Consider the following 25,661-nt stretch of genomic DNA (forward strand, 5'->3'; position numbering starts at 1 on the left):
TGGAGATTTTCTAGTTGCCTTTTGTTAGTGATTTCTAGCTTAATTGCTTTATGGTCAGAGATCAGTCTGTATGTTTTCAGCCTTTTGCAAATTATTTGAGACTTACATTTTGGCTTAGTATGTAGTAAAGTTTGGAAATATATATATATATATTTGAAAAGACTATATTATGGTGGTTGGTGCAATGAAATTTATAGATCAGTTCATCAAGTTTTTAAATCTACTTTTCAAAGCTTCTATCTCCCTTTATTATTTTTTTTTTTTTTCCAGTACTTAACTTCTCCCTTGTTTGGCTGATGGTAGCCCCTTCAACTTGGCTCCTGAGTCTTCCCTATATGACTCTAACAGTGTTTGATAGCTTTCGTGCTCTCTGAAATACAAGATGCTCTAGGCTCATTTTGTGGATTTTTTGTCTTAGATCTGAAATATGCCATTTCTTCAAGAAGTCCTGGTTTCTTTTAATGAGAAATGTTGTTTAGAGACCACAGACTGGGTGCTGGTGTCTGGTTGCTACTGAGTTGATTATTTCTTCTCTGGGCTATCTTGCTATTTCTTGTAATTGATTTATAATGAGTTAGTTTCAAGTGTACAGCAAAGTGGTTCAGTCACACACACATATACTCAATATATATGTATATTCTTTTTCAGATTCTTCTCCTTTATAGGTTATTACAAGATATTGAATATAGTTCCCTGTGCTATACAGTAGGTCCTTGTTATTTACTAATTTTATATATCGCAGTGTGCAGACGGTAATCCTAAAGTCCTGATCTCCTTCCCACTGTCCCCTTTGGAAACCATAAGTTTGTTTTCAGTTTCTGTGAGCTTGTTTTGTAAATAAGTTCATTTGTATTTTGCTATTTCTGTTCTTTTCCAAGGCAAACCTTTCAATAACACAGTATCGTTTCCAAGGCAAACCATTCAATATCACGGTAATCCAAGTTGCTACCCCAACCAGTAATACTGAAGAAGCTGCAGTTGAATGGTTCTATGAAGACCTACAAGACCTTCTAGAACTAACACCCAAAAAATATGTCCTTTTCATGGTAGGGGACTGGAATGCAAAAGTAGGAAATCAAGAAACACCTGCAGTAACAGGCAAATTTGGTCTTGGAGTGGAGCAAAGGCTAATAGAGTTTTGCCAAGAGAACACACTGATCATAGTAAACACCCTCTTCCAACAATACCAGAGAAGACTCTACACTTGGACATCACCAGATAATCAACACCGAAATCAGATTGATTATATTCTTTGCAGCCAAAGATGGAGAAGCTCTATTCAGTCAGCAAAAACAAGACTGGGAGCTGACTGTGGCTCAGAACATGAACTCCTTATTGCCAAATTCAGACTTAAATTTGAAGAAAGTAGGGAAAACCAGTAGACCATTCAGGTATGACATAAATAAATCCCTTACGACTATACAGTGGAAGAGACAAATACATTCAAGGGATTAGATCTAATAGACAGAGTGCCTGAAGAACATATGGATGGAGAGTCATGACATTATACAGGACGCAGTGATCAAGACCATCCCTAAAAAAAAGAAATGCAAAAGGCAAAATGCTTGTCTGAGGAGGCCTTACAAACAGTTATGAAAAGAAGAGAAGGGAAAGGCAAAGGAGAAAAGGAGAGATATACCCATTTGAATGCAGAGTTCCAAAGAGTAGCAAGGAGAGATAAGAAAACCTTCCTCAGTGATCAGTGCAAAAAATAAAGGAAAACAATAGAATAGGAAAGACTAGAGATTTCTTCAAGAAAATTAGAGCTACCAAGGGAACTTTTCATGCAAAGATGAGCACAATAAAGGACAGAAATGGTATGGACCTAATAGAAGCAAAGATATAAAGAAGAGGTGGCAAGAATACACAGAACTATACAAAAAAGATCTTCATGACCCAGATAACCACAATGGTGTGATCGCTCACCTAGAGCCAGACATCCTGGAATGTGAAGTCAGGAAGCATCACTATGAACAGAGCTAATGGAGGTGATGGAATTCCGGTTGAGCTATTTCAGTCCTAAAAGATGATGCTGTGTAAGTGCTGCAGTCAATATGCCAGCAAATTTGAAAACTCAGCAGTGGTCACAGGACTGGAAAAGGTCAGTTTTCATTCCAATCCCAAAGAAAGGCAATGCCAAAGAATGCTCAAACTACCGCACAATTGCACTCATCTCCCATGATAGCAAAGTAATGCTCAAAATTCTCCAAACCAGGCTTCAACAGTACGTGAACAATGAGCTTCCAGATGTTCAACCTGGATTTAGAAAAGGCAGAGGAACAAGAGATCAAATTGCCAACATCCATTGGATCATCAAAAAAGCAAGAGAGTTCCAGAAAAACAACTATTTCTGCTTTGTTGACTATGCCAAAGCCTTTGACTGTGTGAATCACAACAAACTGTGGAAAATTCTTGAAGAGATGGGACTACCAGACCACCTGACCTGCCTCCTGAGAAATCTGTGTGCAGGTCAGGAAGCAACAGTTAGAACTGGACATGGAACAACAGACTGGTTCCAAATCAGAAAAGGAGTACGTCAAGGCTGTATATTGTCACCCTGCTTATTTAACTTCTATGCAGAGTACATCATGAGAAATACTGGACTGGATGAAGCACAAGCTGGAATCAAGATTGGTAGGAAAAATATCAATAACTTCAGATATGCAGATGACACTACACTTATGGCAGAAAGCAAAGAAAAACTAAAGAGCCTCTGATGAAAGTGAAAGAGAGTGAAAAAGCTGACTTAAAATTCAACATTCAGAAAACTAAGATCATGGCATCTGGTCCCATCACTTCATGGCAAATAGATGGGGAAACAGTGGAAGCAGTGAGAGACTCTGTTTTTTTAAACTCCAAAATCACTGCAGATTGCAGCCATGAAATTAAAAGACGTTTGCTCCTTGGAAGAAAAGTTATGACCAAGCTAGACAGCATGTTAAAAAGCAGAGACATTACTTTGCCAAGAAAGTTCCATCTAGTCAAGGCTATGGTTTTTCCAATAATCATGTGTGGATGTGAGAGTTGGACTGTGAAGAAAGCTGAGCGTCGAAGAATTGATGCTTTTGAACTGTGGTGCTGGAGAAGACTCTTGAGAGTCTCTTGGACTGCAAGGAGATCCAACCGGTCCATCCTAAAGGAAATCAGTCCTAAATATTCATTGGAAGGACTGATGCTGAAGCTGAAACTCCAATACTTTGGCCACCTGATGCTAAGAACCGACTCATTTGAAAAGATCCTGATGCTGGGAAAGATTGAAGGTGGGAGGAGACAGGGATGACAGAGGATGAAATGGTTTGATGACATCACCGACTACATGGACATGAATTTGAGTAAACTCCCGGAGTTGGTGATGGACAGGGAGACCTGGCATGCTGCAGTCTATGGGTCGCAAAGAGTCAGACACGACTGAGCGACTGAACTAAACTGAACTGATTTCTTTTAAAACACATGGAGCTACATAGTTTACTTTGGAATGATTTTTTCTTGCCTTCAAGTTTTAAAGGGGAAATAGCAATGTATAGTAATAAAGGGGAAATAGGAATGTACAGTAAGGGAGGTCTTAGTGCAGCTTTCTGCAGGTTGGCTTGATATCTCTAGGGAAGCTTAAATGACTTTGAGGTATGTTCTGTCATTCATAAATAATTTCTTCTCTGTATCCACCTCTGTAAAATGTCCAGGGTTTTATATATATGGTAGAATCTTACTGTAACCAGTTTATCTTCAAACTAGAAAATTAATTTTCTAATCTATTCCTCTTCCATACCCATTTTTAAGAAAAATCATAAGCTGTACAATAATTTAATATTACTTCAGTTGTTCCTTTTTACTTTATTCTTTTGTAGAATTATATATCAATTTGGAAGATAATTAAACTAGTTTTGTTTGTGACTAAATCTAAAAGCAAATAAATGAACCGAAAAAACAGTATAAACCTTAGTTCAAAATAGACTGTTTAAGAAAGCCCTTTAGATTGTAAATGTTTACAAAAGACTCTTTGTTCATACTAATTGGGTTTATTTATATATTTTACTTCTGGTAGTTAACTTTTTTTTTTCCACTATAAAGGGGCATAGCAAGGACTTTTGGGGAAGAGTAGGGGGCACTCTCACTCTACCATCTCCAGAAATCTGGGTTTGATATCCGCATGTGCTGCTGAAGGTACATCCCGCACATTCCTTCGTCATAAGGCTCATTACATAGTAGTATGCTAGTCAGTATTTAGTCATAGTAGTATTTTGCTGTCTTTTAGCTAGGACAGGATATTTATTCTTTATATGTCCAGAATCTAGAACAGTGTCTCTTATGTGACAAGAAGTAAATAAATATTTAATGAATGTGTTTTGAGTCCTACAAAGGACATATAAATGATGGTGAAGCAACAATAGATATTAAGGGTTTATAAACCATATATTTTATGAATTATGTATATTAGTGTTGGTCCAGACATAATGGGAGATGAAATTTGTTTTGGTGTTGTTCAATCGCTAAGTTGTGTCCAACTCTTTGTGACCCTGTGGACTGCAGCACACCAGGCTTCCCTGCCCTTCACTATCTCCGGAGTTTGCTCAAACTCATATCCATTGAGTCAGTGATGCCATCCAACCATCTCATCCTCTGCTGCTCCCTTCTCCTCCTGCCTTCAATCTTTCCCAGCATCAGGGTGTTTTCCAATGAGTCAGTTCTTTGCATCAGGTGGCTAAAGTATTGGAGCTTTGGCATCAGTCCTTCCAATGAATATTCAGGGCTGATTCCTTTAGGATTGACTGGTTTGATCTCCTTGCAGTCCAAGGGACTCTCAAGAACCTTCTCCAGCACCACAGTTCAAAAGTGTCAATTCTTCGGCAGTCAGCCTTCTTTATGGTCCAACTCTTACCTCTGTACATGACTACTGGAAAAACCATAGCTCTGAGTATATGGAGCTTTGTTTTGTCCCTTGTCAGAAATTTGGTAGTAGTGGTTTCCTGGTTTTCCTCTGGGCGAAGTGCTTACAGTATCATTTTGTCTGTACTTCACATCAACAGTGTGTATTTTGTAAAGCAACAAATCAAGAAAATCTTTACTATCTTTTTCTTTGTGCTTTTTATTAGTAATACCGTTGTCACTTGTATGGATTGAAAAGGTCTCCCAGACCTGATGCCATTGTGTATGTGTGTAGGCTTCCCCAATCCAACAAGCAGTCAATTCTTCGACAGCAGCAGGACGTCTGAGAATCCTCCTGATTTCTAATTCTGCGTACCTGGAAATAGAGTCAGATTCCAAGGGAAAGGCTGGGTCCCACAGGCCCGTACCTGGAAATAGAGTCAGATTCCAAGGGAAAGGCTGGGTCCCACAGGCCCGTACCTGGAAATAGAGTCAGATTCCAAGGGAAAGGCTGGGTCCCACAGGCCCGTTCTCCACTTCAGATGCAGTTGCACGTCCAAGTTGTTAATCTGAACTTCTGGCTATAGTCAGAGGTTCCCATGCCCCATTGTTGGGTTTGACTGGTTTGCTAGAGTGGCTCACAGAACTCGAAAATATGTTGACTTACTAGATTACTGATGTATTATAAATGAATATCTAAGGATATGAATCAGCAGCCAGATGAACATATACATAGCACAGGGTCCTGAACGAAGGAGTTTCTGTTCTTGTGAAGCTTGGGGCTCAGCATGGTAGCTTGACAAAGAGTCTGTTTCCCAGAGGTGGAAGCTCTCTGGAAAAAAAGGGGTCCAAAAAGCTGTTCTTTGGAGTGTTTATGGAGGCATTATTACATAGTAATGATTGACTAAATCACTGGCCAATGGTAGTTGATTCAACCTCAAGCCCTTCTCTCCTCCCTGAAGATCAAGGGGTGGGAGTGAAAGTTCCAACTCTCTTTTCACATGGTTGCTTCTCCTGGCAACCAGCCCCTACCCTTGGGTGAGATCCAAAAGTCACCTTCCCTGAAGAGTTTTCAGGGACTGAAGACAAGAGACCAAGTATTATCTGCCACCACCCCCCTTTTTTGTGCTCAGAAAATTCTAAAGGTTTTGGGAGCCTTGAACAAGGAATGGTGGATAAAGACCAAATATATCTGAAATACACACATACATACATCTATCTAAAAGAGTGCATCTAGTTGAACTGTTTAATGAATTTGCCAAATCAGAGATATAAAAAGTATCTGGATGCCTTTCTAGTTCAGAATTTAACTAATTGATTGGGCTTTAATGTGTTGTCATTAGATAAATGTAAACTAGATTATAGTGACTTTATGAAATAGACACACATGTGAAAGCGGCTCAGTCACTGCCGACTCTTTGCAACCCCATGGACTGTAGCCTGCCAGACTACTCTGTCAGTGGAATTTTCCAGGCAAGAATACGTGAGTGGATTGCCGTTCCCTTCTCCAGGGGATCTTTCCAGCCCAGGGATTGGCCGGGTCTCCTGCATTGCATTCATATTCTTTACCGTCTGAGCCACCAGGGAAGCCTCATGTTTGTGCAATGAGGTACTTTTAATGAGGGTGTTCTAGGAGGGGCAGTGCTTGAAAATGCCTGTATACCTCATACTCCAGAGAAACCAGATAAGAGGAGTCATCTAAACTTTTTCTCTCCTTTCAACTTTATGTCTTTAGGTAATTTACCGTGCCTTTCTCTTTTCCAAGACATGGTCTGACAGCTCACACTATTTGTTCTCTCCATGTGTCTCCCTGACAAATCTTTCTCATCTGTCTCCCTAGGGTTGTACAGCCACAGCAGGGTAATTTGCCTTTTACACTCTAACCATGCTTCCCTCTTGCCCTTTCCAGCTTTTTGCTTGCCTCTCAGTCTTCCATTAGAACCATCACTATCATTCTTGTTGTTATTTTTAGAATGGAAAACATCTTAACGTAATTCATAGGTGCCAAAGTGTGAATACATTTCATGAAAAATATGTACTACACTGCTCTGAAAGCCATTTGGATAAGCTGCTCTAATAAAGCAATCGTGTGTGTGTGTGTGCAGGTGTGCTCGTGCACATATATGTATATTTCAAACTGCTTATGAATTACATGTTAGTGCTAGCTTTTTGGGATGTGTCACATTTGTATAATTAATTTCTCATTATATTAGACTTTCCTTTAGGATTTAATCTACTATAAATACTGTACATTAGTTCAGACTAACTAGACCAAATTACTCTTATTTGCAGTCTTTTTTTAAAAATCAAATTGGCAATGAATGAGGTTAAGATTATTGAATTTAATCCTAGTTTCCAGTGATAAGAAGGCAGTGCTAATCTTTAGATGTATGGTGTGTTCATTGATAGGCATTCTTGCTTTTTATAACTTAAGCATTTAACAAAACAAAATAGCATCCTGTGAGATAGGAGCCACAATCTAATCTATACAACTTGTAACTGCCTTCAGAGACAGCCGTCATTCAACAGTGCCAAGAAGTTGTTATGGTTAAATGACATATGTTAAAGTCATTAGTCTTGCTTAGTAGATGCTCCTTCATTTTTTCTGTGACTGGAATAACAGTTCAAGCCCAGAATAGAGCAGATTTTTATACATTTTTTCCTCTAGGAACTCTGTTAGTGTAAGGGTAGACAGTGAGGTACCAGTGCCCCAAACGATATCTAGAGCACTGATAACAAAGGAGCAAAAGAGGGAGCAGAGTCTTTAAACTTTCAATCCAGCTATCATGTTTAAATTAGGATGCAGGCCTAGCTATAGCTTGGCAGTTTGGAGAAAGAAGTCTTCAGGGTTGTGATGCACCTTACTATTTTACAAAAAACTTAGACATTCTTTTTGGTTATAGAAGCAACATGCACAAGAGTTAAAATAGGAAACTGCCTTTCTTCTCTTCAAGTCTGCTCCCTAGAGCCTACTGCCACTAGGTCTGTGTTTAATCACTGTTTTAACTTTTAAAAATGTACTTTTTATTCTCAGATTATCATCTAGACATCTTTAGCTTTAAACTCTTAAAAGAGAGGGAAACGAGTCTGCTTATATTTTAAGCTTCCAGTCAATCACCCTCTCCCTCTAGGATTTTTCATTATACATTTTCAGTTATACTCTTTGATTTCAAAGAAAATACTAAGAACTTGTTTCTTGACATGTTAGTAGCATCTCACCTCCCTAGTTTCAACTGTGAGGAATTTAGGGCAATTATCTTTCTTTTCCTGCTCCCTTTCTAATTTATTTTTTCTGAAAGTATAATTGATTTACAATATTATATTAGGTTCAGGTATTGTTGTTCACTTGCTAAGTTGTGTCTGACTCTTTTGTGACCCTATGGACTCTGGCCTTCCAGTCTCCTCTGTCCATGGGATTTCTCAAGGAAGAATACTAGAGTGGGTTTCCATTTTCTTCTCCAGGGGCTATTCCCAACCCAGGGATTGAGCCTGTATCTCCTGCATTGGCAGGCGGATTCTTTACCACTGAGCCACAGGGAAAGCGCCCAGATTCAGGAGTACAGCGTAGTGATTCAGTATTTTACAGATTCTGTTCCATCCTAGGTTATTATACGACAGTGGCTATAATCCTCTGTGCTATAGTGTATTCTTGTTGTGTAGTTTGTGTCTGTTAAACCCAAACCACTAACTGGTGTTTTTCTCCCTTACCTCTCCCCTTTGACAACCACAGATTTGTTTTCTGTATCTGTGGGTCTGTTTCTGTTTTGCATGAAGATTTATTTTTCAGATTCCACACATAAGTGATGTTACACAGTGTTTGTCTTTCTCTGACATTTCAATAAGCAAGATATTCTCTAGGTTCATCCATTTTGCTGCAGATGGCAGGATTTCATCCTTTTTAATGGCTAAGTAACATTTCAATGTGTGTGTGTATATATATGTGTGTATATATAGAGAGAAAGATTAAGATACAGATATATATATATATCATGTATATAGATAGATATATAATCTCATATGTTTATCCATTCGTCTGTTGATGGGCACTTAAGTTGCTTCCATATCTTGGCTGTTATAAGTAATGCCGCAATAAACATGGGAGTGCGTGTATCTTTTCAAATTAGTATTTTTATTTTCTTTGGATATATATTCAGGAATGAGATTGCTGGATCATATAGTAGTTCCATTTTTAGTTTTTTGAGGAACTCCCATACTATTTTTCATAGTGACTGCACCAGTTTACATTCTCACCAGCCGTGGGAATAAAAGAGTTCCCTTTTCTCCACATCCTCATCTGCATTTGTAATTTGTGGGGGTTTTTGGTAATAGCCATTCTGACAGATTCTGAGATGATATTTTGTTGTGGTTTTGATTTGCAGTCATTCCTCTGATGATTTGCAGTGTTCAGCATGTTTTCATGTGCCAGTTGGCCATCTGTATGTCTTTTTTGGAAAAATGTCTATTCGGGTCTTCTGCTCAGTTTTTAATTGGATGGTATTATTTTTTGTGGTATTGAGTTGTATGAGCTTTTTAACCCTTTATTGATCATATCATTTACAAATAATCTCTCCCATTCTGTAGGTTGTCTTTTCCTTTTGTCCATGGTTTCCTTTTCTGTGCATAAGCTTTTTAAATTTAATTAGGTCCCATTTGTTTATTTTTGCTTCTATTTCCTTTGCCTTGAGAGACACATCCAAAAAATACTGCTATGATTTATGTCAAAGTGTATTCTGCCTATGTTTTCTTCTTGGAGTTTTATGGTTTTTGGTCTAACATCAGGATCTTTAATCCACTTTGAGGTTTTGTGTTTTTTTTGGTATATGCTATAAGGAAATATTCTGATTTTATTCTTTTACATGTAGCTGTCTAGTTTTCCCAGCACCATTTATTGAAGAGATTGTCTTCTCCGTATTGTATATTCTTGCCTCCTTTGTTTTGTTAATTGACTGCAGTTGAGTGGGTTTATTTATGGGCTCCCTATTCTGTTCTGTTGATTTATGTGTTTGTTTTTGTGGCAGTACCATACTGTTTTGATTACTATAGCTTTTTAGTGTAGTCTGAAGTCAGGGAGCATGATACCTTCAGCTTTGGTCTTCTTTCTCAAAATTGTTTTAGCTTTTTATATAGAGTGATTTTGTTTTTACATAAAATAATTATATTGAGTAGATCTGAAAATTGAAAAGCAAAAATTGGGATTTATTCATTCTCTAAATATTGATTCTTTAATATTGAATACCCCAGAGCTCTGTACTCTGTCCTCTTTTCTGCCTACACTGATTCCCAAGGAGATCTCACTAGTCTCATAGTTTTAAATTCCATCTATATGCTGACTCTCAGTTTACATTTCTACCCTGACTTCTTAACCTCACAGTCATAGGTCTAACTATATCCAGTTGCTATCTCTGTTCAAATGTGTAACTAGTGTCTCACAGTAAATATATCCAAAAGGAGCTGTGATATTCAGCCCTTTCCTCTTCAAGTCTTCCTATAATGTACTCAACATATGTTAGTGGTAGTTTCATTCTTCTCGTTGCTCAGGACACAGACCATCTAGGTCTTACTCCCCCACGCATACTTCTGTCTGTCTCTCTCATTAAAGTCACATCCTATATCTGTTCATTAACAGGTCCTTTTGACTCCCTATTCAAAATACTTAAATAATTTAACACTATTTGCCACATTTCTTGCTGCTGTTCTGGCACACTCCTGCGTTATAGCAGTGGTCTTCCTGTTGCTACTGTTTTCTCAGCCAGTAGCCAGAGTAATCCTGTATAAGTCAGATTCTGTTACTTCTCTGCTCTCTTTTCAACAGATAACTTCCCATCTCGTTCAGAGTGTAAGCAAGCCAGAGTCCTTCTGTCTTATGAGGCTGATGGCAATTTGGAACATAGTTATCTTTCTGTTCTTATTACCCATTGCTCTTTTCCTTATTCTACTCGCCATATTAGTCTTCTTGATGTTCTTTATCTTATTTTTTTAATATTTTATCTTTATTCTGTACTCTCACCTTTTGCATTATAAAGTACCATTTGTATTGTTTTGGGCGTGTGCCTATAAACTACATAATGTGAATTTTGCTTTGTTAACCAATTCAAAAACCTTTTTCTGTTTTTTTAAATCTTCTGGTCATGCTGCATAGCATGTGGGATCTTATTCCCCAACCAGGTGTCAAACTCACACCCACTACGTTGGAAGCACCAAGAAAGGCTCTCTTTGCTGCTCTTTAGGCATGCCTCCTGCTCCTGCCTTAGGATCTTTGTGTTTGCTGTTTCCTCTTCTGCCTGGAAGAGTCTTCTAGATACTTGAGCAGCTCACCCCCTCATGTTACTGAGATCTTGACTCAGATTTGTTCTTATCTAAAATTCTCCCTATTACTGTACATGTCATATAATTGCTCCCTTCCTAATTTTTCTTCTCCACACTGATTACTATCTAATAAACAATATATTTTCATTATTAGTTTTAAAAACCTCTTGCCAGGCCAGGTTCATTGAGGAGAACAAATCACTATAGATACTTAAAGTAAAAGGAAAACTAGTAAGGGGAATTAGATTCTTAAAACTTATTGGGAAAGCTGTAGGTGTGGAGCTTGCAAGACTGTTCTCAGCTTTCACTGCTGCTGCTGCTGCTGTGGCTTGCGGGTAGTGCCAACATAGGGAGCTGACAGGGGAGCATTCGGTGATTACTGTAAAACCTCATATCTGTCACAGTCCAGGTGTCTACTGCATTCAGAAGAACGGCTTTGTTTCTGTCTCTCTTCTGCCTTCCAAATGCTGCATAAATGCATTGCATTTGCAGAATGTGAATCACATACAGAATTCTGGGATTAAAGATTTGTAAAATGGAGTTCTCATCCTTTTAGCTTTTGTGGAAGAGGAGATACAGAGGAACAGAAGGTGGTGAGAATGAACAATGAGATAAATATATCTATGTCTGTATGGATAAGATATGAACACACGCGTAACTTATTTTATCAGTCAGGGTTCTCCGGAGAAACAGAATGAATTAGATAAACGTATATACGGAAAGAAAGAGGGGAAGAAAGAGATGGATTTATTTTAAGGAATTGGCTCACGTGCTTGAAGGGGCTGGCAAGCCTGAAATTGCAGGGCAGGTTGCAAAGTCCTTGGGTGACGTTCACTCTCCTTGATATCCTATAAGTTAAATATTGATATAAAGTTAAGAGTAATTAACTACTATGATGTAAAGTCAGTGTATCTTATGTTATATGATAAGAAGAGAGAAGAAACCAGTTATTTGATGAGTATACACAGCATATATAACACACCATATACAACCTTCATAATAAAATAAGGAAAAAATACTCATGACAATTATAATTCTCGTTTCTGTAACTGGTAATGTAGTGGGATCTGAGATTTATAGATTCCTTCTTCCACTACCCTTTTTGTATTCCTTTGCCCTCAGCATGCACCTCAGATAGCCGTAGTTCTTTACTGGTAGAGTGACCCAGACTTTTGTTTCTGAAGGGTTTGAGTCAGTAGTAGTAGTCCTGCCTAGGTTGGGCTATTGAAGTTTTCTGTTGAATTTAATCAGAAGACATGGCAGTACTAAGAGATACCCTTAGGGATTTCCAGTAACCAGACACGCTCTTCTTAGCACCATTGTGGCATTGTAGTCCATTTCCCCTTGATAATTAGTCAGTTACCCAGGCCAGCAGAGTAAGTTCCTTCTTTGCCCACTGATTCAGAAGCACGGGAAGGTGGCCGGCTTAACTTCCAGTTCAGTGGAAGCATTCCTTCCTTTGGGACTGAGACCTCTAGGCCAGCAGAGCAAAGGTCATGGGAAGAGGAGACAGAAACATTTTACTAGTGAGTGGCGCTGGGAAAGCGTGACAGCCGCATGTAAATCAGTGAAGTTAGAGCACATCCTCACACCGTACACTAAAATAAACTCAAAATGGCTTGAAGACTTCAATGTAAGACATGACACCATTAAACTCCTAGAAGAGAATACAGGCAAAACATCCTCTGACATAAATGTTACCAGTGTTTTCTTCAGTCAGTCTCCCAAGACTATAGAAATAAAAGCAAAAATAAACAACTGGAACCTAATCAAACTTGTAAGCTTTTGCACAGCAAAGGAAACCATAAATAAAATGAAAAGACAACATAGGGACTAGGGAAAATATTTGTGAACAATTCGACCAAAAAGGGCCTAGTTTCTAAAGTATACAAACAGCTGATAACAACTCAGTAACAAAAAACCGACCCGAACAAAAAATGAGAAGAAGACCTAAATAGACATTTCTCCAAAGAAGGCATACAGATGGCCAATAGGCACTGAAAAAATGCTCAACATCACTAAGTATGAGACATGCAAATCGAAACTACAATGAGGTACCATCTCATGCTGGTCAGATTGACCATCATTTTAAAAAAGTCTACAAATAAGAAATGCTGGAGAGGATGTGGAGAAAAGGGAACCCACCTACACTGTTGGTGAGAATGTAAGTTGCTGTAGCCACTATGGAAAACAGTATGGAGGTTCCTCAGAAAACTAAAAATAGAATTACCATGTGATCCAGGGATCCTACTCCTGGATATATGTCTGGAGAAAACTCTAATTACATTTTACAATAGCCAAGACATGGAAGCAACCTAAATGTCCACCTACTGATGAATGGGTAAAGAAGATGTGGTATATATACACGATGGAACACTGCTTAGCTGTAAAAAAGAATGAAATAATGCCATTTGCAGCATCATGGATGGGCCTAAAGATTATCATGCTAAGTGAAGTGAGTCAGAAAGAGAAAGGAGTACCATATGATGCCACCTATATGTGAAATCTAAAATAGGGCATGAACTTACAAAACAGAAACAGACTCAGATACAGAAAACAAACTTACGGTTACTAAAGGGGGAAAGGGAGTTGGGGACAGATAGATGAGGAGTCTGAGCTTAGCAGATACAAACTACTTTACATAAAATAGATAAACAGCAAGGTCCTGCTGGATAGCAGAAGGACGTATAGTCAGCGTCCATAATAAAAATAAACCATAATAAACCATAACAGAAAAGAATATGTGTGTGTGTGTGAATCACTTTTCGGTACACCAGAAACTAACACAACATTGTGATAATAATAAAATAAAAATTTCTGCTTGTGAGCCAATAAGTGATGTCACTTCTGTTTCCTCCTTTGATTCTTGGACCTGTGAATCTTGGCTATGCAAGAAGCAGCACCATATATTGGACATTCATAGCACATGGAACTTTTGGGGGGTCTTTGCCCAGGCGTGCAAGGTATTGCCACCTGGCTGGTGTTCTGCCTGAGTCTTCAAAAGGTCATGCCACTGTTCTATCAAACCAGCTGTTTTAGTATGACAGAGATTATAGTAAGACAGACCAGTGAATTCTCTAGGCCATTGCCACACTTTTTTTTTTTTTTTTTTTTTTGCTGTGAAATGAGTTCCTTGATTAGCAACAGTGCTTTATAGAATAATAGGAGGAAGTAGATAAGGCATTCTCTAAGTCTATGGATAGTAGTTTTGGCAGAAGCATTTTGTGCAGGAAAGGCAAATCTATATACAGAGTAAGTATCTGTTTCAGCTAGAATAAAGCGCTGCCCCTTCCATGATAGTGTGTTAATTGTCAAGTCTTGTCTGACTCTTTGTGACCACATGGACTGTAGCCCTCCAGGCTCTGGCTCCTCTGTCCGTAGAATTCTCCAGGCAAGAATACTGGAGTGGGCTGCCATTCCCTTATCCAGGGGATCTTCTTGACCCAGGGATCAAACCTGGGTCTCCCCCACTGCAGCCAGATTGTTTACCAGCTGAGCCACCAGGGGAGACAGAAGTCCAATGTAATCAACTTGTCACAGGTAGCTGGCTGATCACCCCAGGGAACAGTGCCATACTGGGGACTCAGTGTAGGTCTCTGTTGCAGGCAGATTTGGCACTCAGCAGTGGCAGTAGCCAAATTTGTCTTGGTGAGTGGAGGGTCATGCTGCTGAGCCCATGCATAACCTTCATCCCTACCACCATGGCAACTTTGTGAGCCCATTGGACAATGACAGGGTTGGCTGGAGAAAGATCCTGACTTGTATCCACAGGATGGTCGTCCTGTATTTATATTTCACTGCAGCCTTTTATACTTGCAAAAACAAGAAAATGATTTGGAACTCCCAAGAAATGACTAGAAATCTACATATTTCTTGGTTTTAATTTTGTTAATTGTTTTAAGAAAGAATTATTAGATTATTAGAGACTTCTGGATATATATAATTATTACAGGAGTTCATCTTGGAGGCTTTGTTAGTTAAAAAGCTCAAAGGAAAAGACTTGTGAAGGCATAATTCTAAGACTATTAAAAATAAAAATAAGTATAAAAATAATAGGTGTTCATTGTAAAAATGAAACATTCAGAAGCACAAAGTTTTTTTATATATTATGTTCTCTCATTAAATTGTCCTCTCCTAAATTGTTTCCATTTATATTCTATTCACAAAAGTGTTTGAGAACATCTGTTTTCCTACATTTGTGCCAACATCAGATGGTAGCATACTTTAGTATTTGCCAATGTAATAATGAGAAAGAATCTAATTTTATTTCCTCAATTATAAGTAGGTTTAGGCATCTTTTCAAATTTTGAACAGTCTCATATATTTAACCTGGCTCTTGCTTTTCCTCTTCACTTGGAATATTGTCGTTCATTTTTTTTTGAACTTTTACGACTCTTCAAGGCCCACGTCAAAATCTGTTTCTCCATTATTGATGTTTCCTGATAAGCTCAGCCTAAAATGATATCTCCATCTTTGTATACTTGATGTTTTATTTTCCACTTATCACAGTTTTATACCAGAACTAATGTGTATGATTTTCTTCTCCTAGGATTTCCAAGTTTACAGGATGGCTAAACATTAATGGAAAGAGAAGTGTAAACCTATCTTCTTTCACTATGGAGGCAAGTTTGGCAGATGGAGAACCTGACCGAATTTTGGTGAGTGATTCAAATACAGCATAATAAGGTACTACCATCTATCTTGGGAAGTGTTTGATTTAAGCCATCATTTTATATTTTAAATGTATTTAAAACGAACTTCCAAAAAAGTTGATATAAAAATTATAGGTAGTTTAAAGCTTGTTGAAGCATAATCCAGTTTTCTGCCATTTCCCCTCTAACTCCTACCTCTTTTTCCTTGCTTTCCTGGCCATATAGTAAGACATACTGATAGAATAGTTGGTGTTCGTGTTTTCCTCAAGAAACTTTGTCTTATTGAAATCAAGAGGTTATTCACAATTGAAAAAATTAAATGCCTGAAAATCTTAAATTGTGTAGCTGGGGACAGAATGAAAGAATTAAGATTTAATTATTAATATATGTTGTCATACATACTCTTTCTATAGAAGTGTGAAGATTTAATAAGTATTGCTGCCTGTGATTGAATTGTATTCTGAAATTAAAACACTTAGGTATGGGTGATGGTTATAAGTGTACCTTCTCCAGTAAGTAAAAAAATAAAAATAAAAATTAACCAGTGGGGTAAATTAAATGACGCTTTGTCATGCATAGAGACATTTTGCTCAAGGATCATTTCATTTTCATTTTTCCTGTTGCAGTTTTAAAGATGCCATTAAATACTGATTTATAGACTCTTTATTAGAAATGTTTGTACTACCTAAAGTCAAGGTGCCAGTGGGTAAAATGTAGCCAGCTGATAGCTCTGTGGCTTGTTAGGTGGTAGATTCTTTGACAGAGTTACAATATTGGAATGATGCAGCGGCCAGCTTTTCTTTCATACTGCTGTGAAGTTGAAAGTCACTACTAAATTGAGATGTTTGCGAATTTTAATTTAGTGAATGTTCTTTGTTCAGGCTCCAATGTAGGATCAGTAATGATTGACAGCAAAATGCAGTTTTGCTTACTTGCGTTAACTTGGTCCCACCCTTTCCTGAATTTCTGGCTCAAACTTGTTTCTTTAATGGTCAAAAAAAGTTAAACTTTAAAATGATAGCTTCTTAATAGAGAATAAAATGGACATGGACGGAACTTGGTTTATGAAGAAGGTTATCGTGACGACGATTTTAAATGGAAAACTGATGGTAGGTTATTTTGTTTTCACTATGTCTTCAAAAAAAAAAAGATGAAAGCCTTTCTTGGAACATACTGTTTACTTTATCATAAATTTATCATAAATAAATTTTCTTATTTAAAGCTAATGGACTTCCTGAAGGTTTATTTTTGGCTAAAATATTTTAAATCTTTTGGTTATGATATATAAATATCAGTAATAGCAATTGCTGTTTTCTGAGTATACACTTTTTCAGACTGTCTTCACAACAGTCATTAAAGGTAGATATTTGCTTATCCTCACTTTTAAAGACAGGGAAATAGGTTCAGGGAGGTTGATTATGTTCTCTAAAAGCTACATCTTAAATGATGCAACTGAGGTCTATCTCTAAACACTTTCCTTTGCCACTAACATGTTGATTACATCATACCTGTCTTTCTGGATAGAATTGCTTAAAATTTATTGTTATCTTTTTAAACTTAGTATCTAAGTAGATAGTATTAAATTCTATACCGGAATGTCTGCACTGTACTGTTAAAGTTTTATTCATTTTTTATATTTATTTCTATTGATATTGAGAGGTTAGAGCAAGTTACTTAAAACGCAATGAGATCAATTTTCTTTTTATTCTTCATTGTTTCTTCGGTGAAATATTGTAGCTTATTTTAGAAACAGTAATACCACTGATTTCAGTATGAACTGCTGAAATTTTCTCTATTCAAAACTAATCTTGAGGTCCACTTTGAGTGATCTATTAATGAAGTATCACCTTTGAACTGCATGGCCTAAGCCAGTTAGTTTAGATTTAAGAGAGGTGGATAAGAACATGGGCTTTGTAGATACTTGGTTGTGGGTTAAAATCTGAGCTCTGTCACTTAGCTACATTCTCAGGGTTTCCAATTTTCCTCAGGTTTTAAATAAAGATTAGTAGTAATATCTACTTAATATTTACCTGCATATTAATTCAGATAATATATCTATAAAATGCCTTTTTCCACATCTGTGCACATTATAAATACCCAGTAAATAAAAGCTAGTATGGTTATTGTTAATATAACTATTAATATTCAGCCTTTTCTCCAAAAAGATAAATATTTAGAGGCAGAAGAGGCAACAAAACACATTTTTAAAAGTCCTGCACTGTTGAGTAATTTTGGATTTGCACTTTCTCTGAATCTCATTTTTACTGTTTAAAATATTGAGGCAAATATTCTACTTCAATGAAAAATACATAAACAAGAATGCTTATCCTGCCTACTTGACAGGGACAATAGGGGGAAAAAAAAGGAAAACTCCACAGAACTGCAAAAGCCCAATGTAGAAGCAGGGGTTTATAGCAACAATAAGAAGTGTGACTGAATATACACATAAACATCTACACACATAAGCAAAATCAAAACAGTTCAACAAAAATAAAGTACAATGGATTGACCCGGCGAACAAAGAAAACCAAAAATTATATCTATTAGAAGAAAACTAACTAAAGCACGAACTGGAAAAGAAAACTAAAGCAAGATGCCAATTGGGGAATAAAGCAATGAAAATAAAACTAACAAATATGTTGAGAGGAAAGGAAAGAAAGAAAAGAAAGAAAGAATAGATATGCAAAGTTAAATAGAGGTAGATAAAGAAGATTTATATACATTAAAGATTAACTGCAAGGGGAAAAGAACAATAGGGTAACAAACAAAGGAATAAATGTAGAAAATAATAATAGGTTTAAAAATTAAAATTAAAAAAGATAAAAGAAAATTTTAAAAAAGGAAGACTCCACAGAACTGCAAAAGCCCAACATAGAGGCAGAGGTTTATAACAACAATAAAAAAATGTGACTGAGAAAAAAAAGCTCAAAAGCTTAATTAGATTTCACAGTGCCAATAAAATTGACAACTACAACGGGGGAGGGAGAGAAAAAAATCCAAAAGAATCTACAGAAGAAGTCAAAACATAAGAATAATAAATGTTTTTCTTGAGTCAAAAAAAAAAAAAAAAAAAAAAGAATGCTTATCCTGCCTACTTGACAGGGACAATATGATCTGGTGAAACCAGAAAGTTCTTTGAAAATATAAAGCAACATGTCAGTATGTGGTGGCAGTGTTGTATAAAACCTAATTGTGTGTACTAATTTTTAAGATAGTGTTAGTTAGCTTCTTTTGAGTGCAGCCTTTGTGCAAAGTGCTGTGGCCAGTGAAGGGGATGTTAAGAGAGATAAAATGTAGTCTGTCTGAATTATGTTTATTTTGAGAAGACTAGATAGAGGGATGGATAGATAAGGCAGTAATAAGCATTTACTAAGTGTCAAATGAGGGACATAAGGTATAGTTACACAAGTTGTGAAAATTGGGTGGTTGCTGTACACTGGGGTAGTTAGAAAAGGTTTCTTAAGAGAACACAAACTGTGAATAGGGTATAGGGGTCATGCGACTGAAAATGAGCAAGGAGAGCATTCTAGGAAGGGAGGATGGCAAGAGGCAAGGCTAAAAGCGAAATTAATTGCACAGGGTTTATTCAAGTGAAACGCATAGAGAAATTGGAAGGTAATATTGTTTATTCCTTGGAAGGAAAGTTATGACCAACCTAGACAGCATATTAAAAAGCAGAGACATTACTTTTGTCAACAAAGGTCTGTCTAGTCAAGGCTATGGTTTTTCCACTAGTCATGAATGGATGTGAGAGTTGGACTATAAAGAAAGATTGATGCTTTTTTCTATAAAGAAGAATTGATGCTTTTGAACTGTGGATTGTAGAAGACTCTTGAGAGTACCTTGGACTGCAAGGAGATCAACCAGTCCATCCTAAAGGAGATCAGTCCTGGGTGTTCATCGGAAGGAATGATGTTGAAGCTGAAACTCCAATATTTTGTTCACCTGATGTGAAGAGCTGACTCATTTGAAAAGACCCTGGTGCTGGGAAAGATTGAGGGCAGGAGGAGAAGGGGACGACAGAGGATGAGATGTTTGGATGGCATCACCGACTCAATGGACATGGGTTTGAGTAAACTCCAGCAGTTGGTAATGGACAGAGAGACCTGGTGTGCTGTAGTCCATGGGGTCGCAAAGAGTCGGACACGACTGAGCGACTGATCTGAACTGAATGTTGTTTATAAGAAGAATGATCAATGTGGCAGATAGAGACCAAACTTATGGAAGTCTTGAGTGCCAGACCAGGATTTTGAACTTGATTCTATAGACAGTGGTATGTCACTGAATAGTTTTATGAACGTGGACAGGATGAATCTGGAAGCAGGATATGAGATGATTTAGAAGAGAGAGAGATACAGGTACTGATTGAGACTACTTGTAGTCTTGGCGGAGGTGGTGAAAGCTGGGACTCAGTTGACTTTTCCACTTATTCGGTTTTCTTCACATGAGATTATGCTTTCTATTTAAAAAAAATTCATTTGCTTATGTATTGTTTATAGTTCTGTTTTTGTGGTAGTGTTGTATGTCTTAGGTAGTAAATACTAAAAAGTAAGAATTCAATCTTTATACTAAATACACTTCGGAACACATTTACATTTAATATATGTATTAAAATATTTTGTAAAAGTGCAGAACTCATAACATTTTGGAAATTAACCACTGAGAAATCCTTTAAATGCAGGGTTCAAATATTTATTAATAGATTGAGGTAAACCAAATAAGTGAAGTAGATTAAAAAAATTCCTTACATTAAGGAAAGTCCTATCTTTTGACTATCTTGTATACTATGCTATTATCATAGGAAACTAAGTTATAAAGTCTATTAAAGGTCAAGATCTTTTGTTGTATTAAAAATTGATTATATAAATGACTTTTTAGAAGAGAATAAAAATTTAAAAACATGTAGAAATCTTTGTAGTATTATTAGGAACTCTCAGTTGAGAAACTCTTAAGATTCTACTTTAAATTGGACACTTTGAGTCATATGCTTTCTGAAGTGGAAAGAATGGTGAAGATGATTTAGCTCAGTAATTCTTAGAATGTAGTAAATGAGTAAGTATCTTCTTGAGGGGCCTACAGATGACCCAGCTTCCTGAAACTTAGAGTTTTATATTTACTAGGTGAATTTTTACTGATTACTATGATTTAGTGCTCATAAAGTAAAATTGATATTTTATTAGCATTTACTGAGCACTTTAAATCATATTCTAAGAAGTATGGCTACTATATATATGTAACATTTGACAACAACATACAGCTTGTGTATTTGGCATGTAAATTAATGAAATTGCCTATTTTTGGTAACATTAAGTATTATTTTTGATCAGGTCATAGATTTTAAAGGTTATTATTTTTATTCTCTTGTTTAAATATAGTTGACTCTTGAATGTTTGGAGATGGGTTGGGGTAGAGCTTCTGACACTTGATACAGAGCCATGGTTCTTTGGTATCTGCGATTCAACAAACCACTGATCTGTAGCACTGTAGTATTTACTGTTGAACTGCCTGTAAGTGCAACTGTGTAGTTCACACCCACGTGTTCAAGGGTCAACCGTACCATTAATTTAGTTTCTTCATTACCATTATTGATTTAGTATATTGTATGTTTTCGTTTGGGGGCTTCCCTGGTATCTCGGATGGTAAAGAATCTGCAGTGAGGGAGACCTGGGTTTGATCCCTGGATTGGAAAGATCTCCTGGATTTATAAGGACAGTATTTTTGGTGCACAGTTTCTCAATAACTGACCTTTAAGAGATTTATGCATTCAAGTCTAATGATAAATTATCCACATGTCAATTAATCCTCATAAAGTATTCTTGTACAATGGCACTTGGCTGTTATTAGATCCCCCTTCTCAGCCCTAAGTGGAAATGGAGGGAGAAAGGCTGTGAAGTTTCTTATCTATAGTAAATGGGTCACCAAATTTGGTACATATGCTCATCTAGTATTTGAATACCCTTTGAGACCTGCCTGCTAAGTGTTTGGCTAATGCTTATATACTTCAGGATTGCCTCGTAGAGGCCTTTTCTTTTCAACTTTAACAAAGATTATGCTATCAGCAGAGCCTTTTGCAAACCTCTGAGTCCTGTGGCTACTTTTCCCCCTTAGTCTTTGTGGGAAACTGTTAGAGATCGTTTAGTCTAATAGTCTGTCTAACGTAACGATTCTGTCCACAGTACCCCCTGACTGAGGTCATCCAGCCTCGGCATGAACTCACGTAGTTATAGGAAGCTCCGCTTCTCAGAAGGCAGCTCAAGTCATTGTGCTGGTTCCCTTGCTGCTCCAGGTTACCACAAATGTAGTCTTAAAGTAGCAGTAACCGATTATCTTAGAGCTCTGGATATTAAAAGCAAGATGTTGTGTTCATTCTGGAGGCTCTGAGGGGACTGTCCGTTTCTTTTTGTTGATACCTGAAGGTAGCAGTCTTTCATTGACTCGTGGCTTCCTCCTCCCATTCAGCCTCTGGCCTTTGTTGTCACACCTCCTGCTACACTCACCTTCTTCTCTCCTTTTTGTCAGGACCCTTGGAATTACTTTGGGTCCACTCAGGTAATCCAGAGTAATTGCTCTATCTCAAGATTTTTAACTTAATCACATCTGCAGAGTCCTTTGCCTCATGTAAAGTAACATTCACAGATCCTAAGGCTTCTAAACAGTCACAGATTCTAATATCTTTTTTGTTTGGAAGCTGAGCTTGTGGGATTTTAGTTTCCTGACCAGGGATTGAGCCCTTGGCAGTGTGAGCACGCAGTCCTAACCACTGGATTGCCAGGGAATTCCTGGGATGTGGACATTTTTGGGAGGCCATTATTCTACCCACCATCGTCATAGTACTAATCTCTGGTGCATCCCGGCCTAGTGAAGTGGGCCCTATTGCCAGATAATCCAAAATCAGGTAGTCTGGTGGGGCATCTCACCTAAGGAATTGCCAGTTAGAATAAGCTCCTAAATTAGGTAAATTCTTAGGTGGCAGAGATCTTACGTAAAATAATGAAATAACTAGACATTTTAGTCACCAATGTATTACCTACATACTCATTGTCTTTTATATTAAAATATCTTCATCTTCCTAATGACCATTTGCTAACTATAACAGTTTAATTACACATGCAAGAATGATAATAGAGACCTTCCTTGCAGTCTCTATTATGTGAAGTTTTGAATGCATGTGTGCATGTTTGGCTGTACAGGGTCTCCCTTGCCGCATGAGGGCTTTCCCTATTGTGTCGATGGGGGCTGCTCTCTGGCTGTGGTGTGAGCTGCTCATTGTGGTGGCTTCTCTTGTTGCAGAGGATGGGCTCTAGGGCGCCTGGGCTTCAGTAACTGTGGTCCGTGGGCTTAGCTGCCCCATGGCACGTGGGATCTTCTCGGACCAGGGACAGAGCCCATGTGCCCTGCACTGGCAGGGCGGAGTCCTCACCACTGGGCCAGTAGGGAGCGCCCTCAAACGTGTTTAAAAAATAAGATAAACTAGTAAAATGAACCCTAATGTACCCGTCACTCATCTTTACCATTATTAGTTCAGGTCAGTCTTGTTCATGTATACTCCTGCCTTCCCACCTCATACTTTTTTTGAGAAAATCCCATATGCATCATTTTATTCATAAGTATTTCAGTATAATCTCTAAAATATAAAGACTTTTCTTTAAAACTTTAGCCATAAATACCATTCTTACTCTAAAAAAAGTAATTCTTTAATATCAAATATTTAGTTATTGCTTAAATTTAGCTTTATTGTCTTTGTATTGGGCTTGGTTGATAAGTCACTTTGTCTTTTTTAAATCTTTTCAGTTTCTCCTGCATCTGTTTTTGATTTTTCCTTTTCAGTTTTAATTTTTATTTTCAATTTACTGAAGAAATAAGGTAGCCGTCCTGTAGGTTTCCCACAATCCGGATTCTCCGCCATGGTCATTATTTAATGTGTTCCTCAGTTACTTATATTTCTTGCAAATTTGTCAGTAGACAGTTTTACCCTGAGGCTTGCTCAGATTCAGGTTCAGTTTTTTTTACAAGAGTAATTCATTGATGGTGTTGTGTGTTACCATCAGGAGGCATATCTTCCATTTTCATTTGCCTAACATGTAAATACATTTAATCTTTTTTGACTATAAAAATAATACATGCCAGTGTGGCATATTTAAGCAATAAAGAAAAATATAATAAAATTTATTTTCTAGAGGTAACCACTGTTATTATTTTGGAGGCCTCTTTCCTAAGTGTATTAATGAGTATATCTTACGCATGAGATTTTATAAGTGGGGTCATAGCATACAAATTTATGTATCAGTACTTTAAAAAAATTTTATGGCCATTGATGATCATCACTTAGATCTGTTAATTCAATAGGAGCATAAATTAATAGCAGTACTTAAATACACTTAAATATTGGTAATGTTTGAACTGCCCAAGTGGGAAAATATTACTCAGTATTTTCTATTGTTTCAGTGCTTAGATTCTTAGTATGTCTTCCTTTTTTTTTTTTTTTTTTTTTTTGACTTTTAAAAGTTATCCTTGATTCTCTTCTAAGTTGAATAATGTAAACATTTTCCAGGTATATGATGGGACTCTGATAAGTTTGGGGAGCTAAATTGAAGAAAGGGTTAACTGAAAAAGTAGAAGAAATTCCAAGTCAGAAATCTTTTGTATTTCCATTGTGTTTGGAGATTTTCTCAGCGCGTTCCCAGGACTGTGGAACTCAAGATCTTTGCAGAGGCCTGTGAGGTCTGGATTATTTGTGTGGTAATGCCGTGGTACTTGATGTTACTTGCTTTGTTTCTCTTTCTCATGAACGTCTAGTGTGCCTTTTACCCAAGACTGCATGAAGTGTGATGTCATTGCTCTGCCGGCTAATGGAGTGTATGCTTGTGTATTCTTGTGTTTTCAAATTTTCTTAGTTTAATTTTTTTCCTAAGCAGTGATTTTTTAATTTAAATAAGCTTCATTTTCTTATAAGAGTTTTAGGCTTACAGAAACCTTGTGAACGTAAAGAATTCCATATAGCTTGTACTCAGTTTCCTTCCTCTATTATTAACATACTAGAATGGGACATTTGATACAATTAATGACTCCATCCTGATACATTATTACCTTTGCTCTTTGTTTCAGATTTCCTTAGTTTTCTCCTAATACTCTCTTTCTATGTGTGTGTGAATCCTATCAGGTAGCACTTCACATTTACTCATCACATCTCCATAAGGTCCTCCTAACAGTTAAAATTTCTTAGACTTGTTTTTGATAGTCTTGACATTTTTCAGGAGTACTAGTCAGATATTTTGCAGTGTCACTCAACTGGGATTTGTCTGATACTTTTCTCATGATTAGACTGGGTTTTGGGGAGGAGACTACAGAGGTAAAATGGCATTTCACCACATGATTATGGAAAAGTATGTATACTATCAACTTGGCTTATCACTGTGACTTGCCCATGATGAGCTAGCCAAGATAGTGAATTTCTCACCTTTAATTTCTAATTCAGCAAATATGAATAGGTATAATCCATATAAACAGCAACTCTTTGGAGTCTGGCAATTTCTAGGAGCATAGAGGGATCTGGAGATACTAAAGTTTGTTAACAGAATTTTAGAACCAGAAGTTAATTTGCAATAATGTCTGAACATACAGGTAAGCAATGTTTTAGGATAAAGCTTTGGAAATAGGCTAGGTCTGAAGGAGAAACTTGGAAGCTGTCTGAGTAAAGGTAACAACTGAGCCTTGAATATGACTGGAACCTGCAGTAAGAGAGCAGATAGAAAAGAACAGATAGTTGAGGACTGAGCATTGGTGAAGCCCACACGTTTCATTGAGTGGAAGGACAGAATGGAGGTGGGAAATTAGGAGAAA

The 25,661-nt window shown here is 37.2% G+C and overlaps 1 protein-coding gene across 6 annotated transcripts in view; it reads left to right on the forward strand.

Annotated features, from left to right (window-relative positions):
- The window catches only part of OSBPL8 (oxysterol binding protein like 8), a 164,699-nt gene that overhangs the window by 49,288 nt on the left and 89,750 nt on the right, over positions 1 to 25,661 (forward strand). For 5 of the 6 annotated variants that reach the window (XM_044941919.2, XM_044941920.2, XM_044941921.2 and 2 more), the window contains one exon: positions 15,719 to 15,827. In XM_044941919.2, coding sequence (XP_044797854.2) covers positions 15,719 to 15,827 — 109 coding nt within the window. Of the gene's footprint in view, positions 1 to 15,718; positions 15,856 to 25,661 lie in introns of those variants that run through there. The other variant, XM_025284425.3, reaches the window with a different exon arrangement.

The sequence above is a fragment of the Bubalus bubalis genome, chromosome 4 (genome assembly GCF_019923935.1).
Source record: "Bubalus bubalis isolate 160015118507 breed Murrah chromosome 4, NDDB_SH_1, whole genome shotgun sequence".
Taxonomy (NCBI): Eukaryota; Metazoa; Chordata; class Mammalia; order Artiodactyla; family Bovidae; genus Bubalus; species Bubalus bubalis.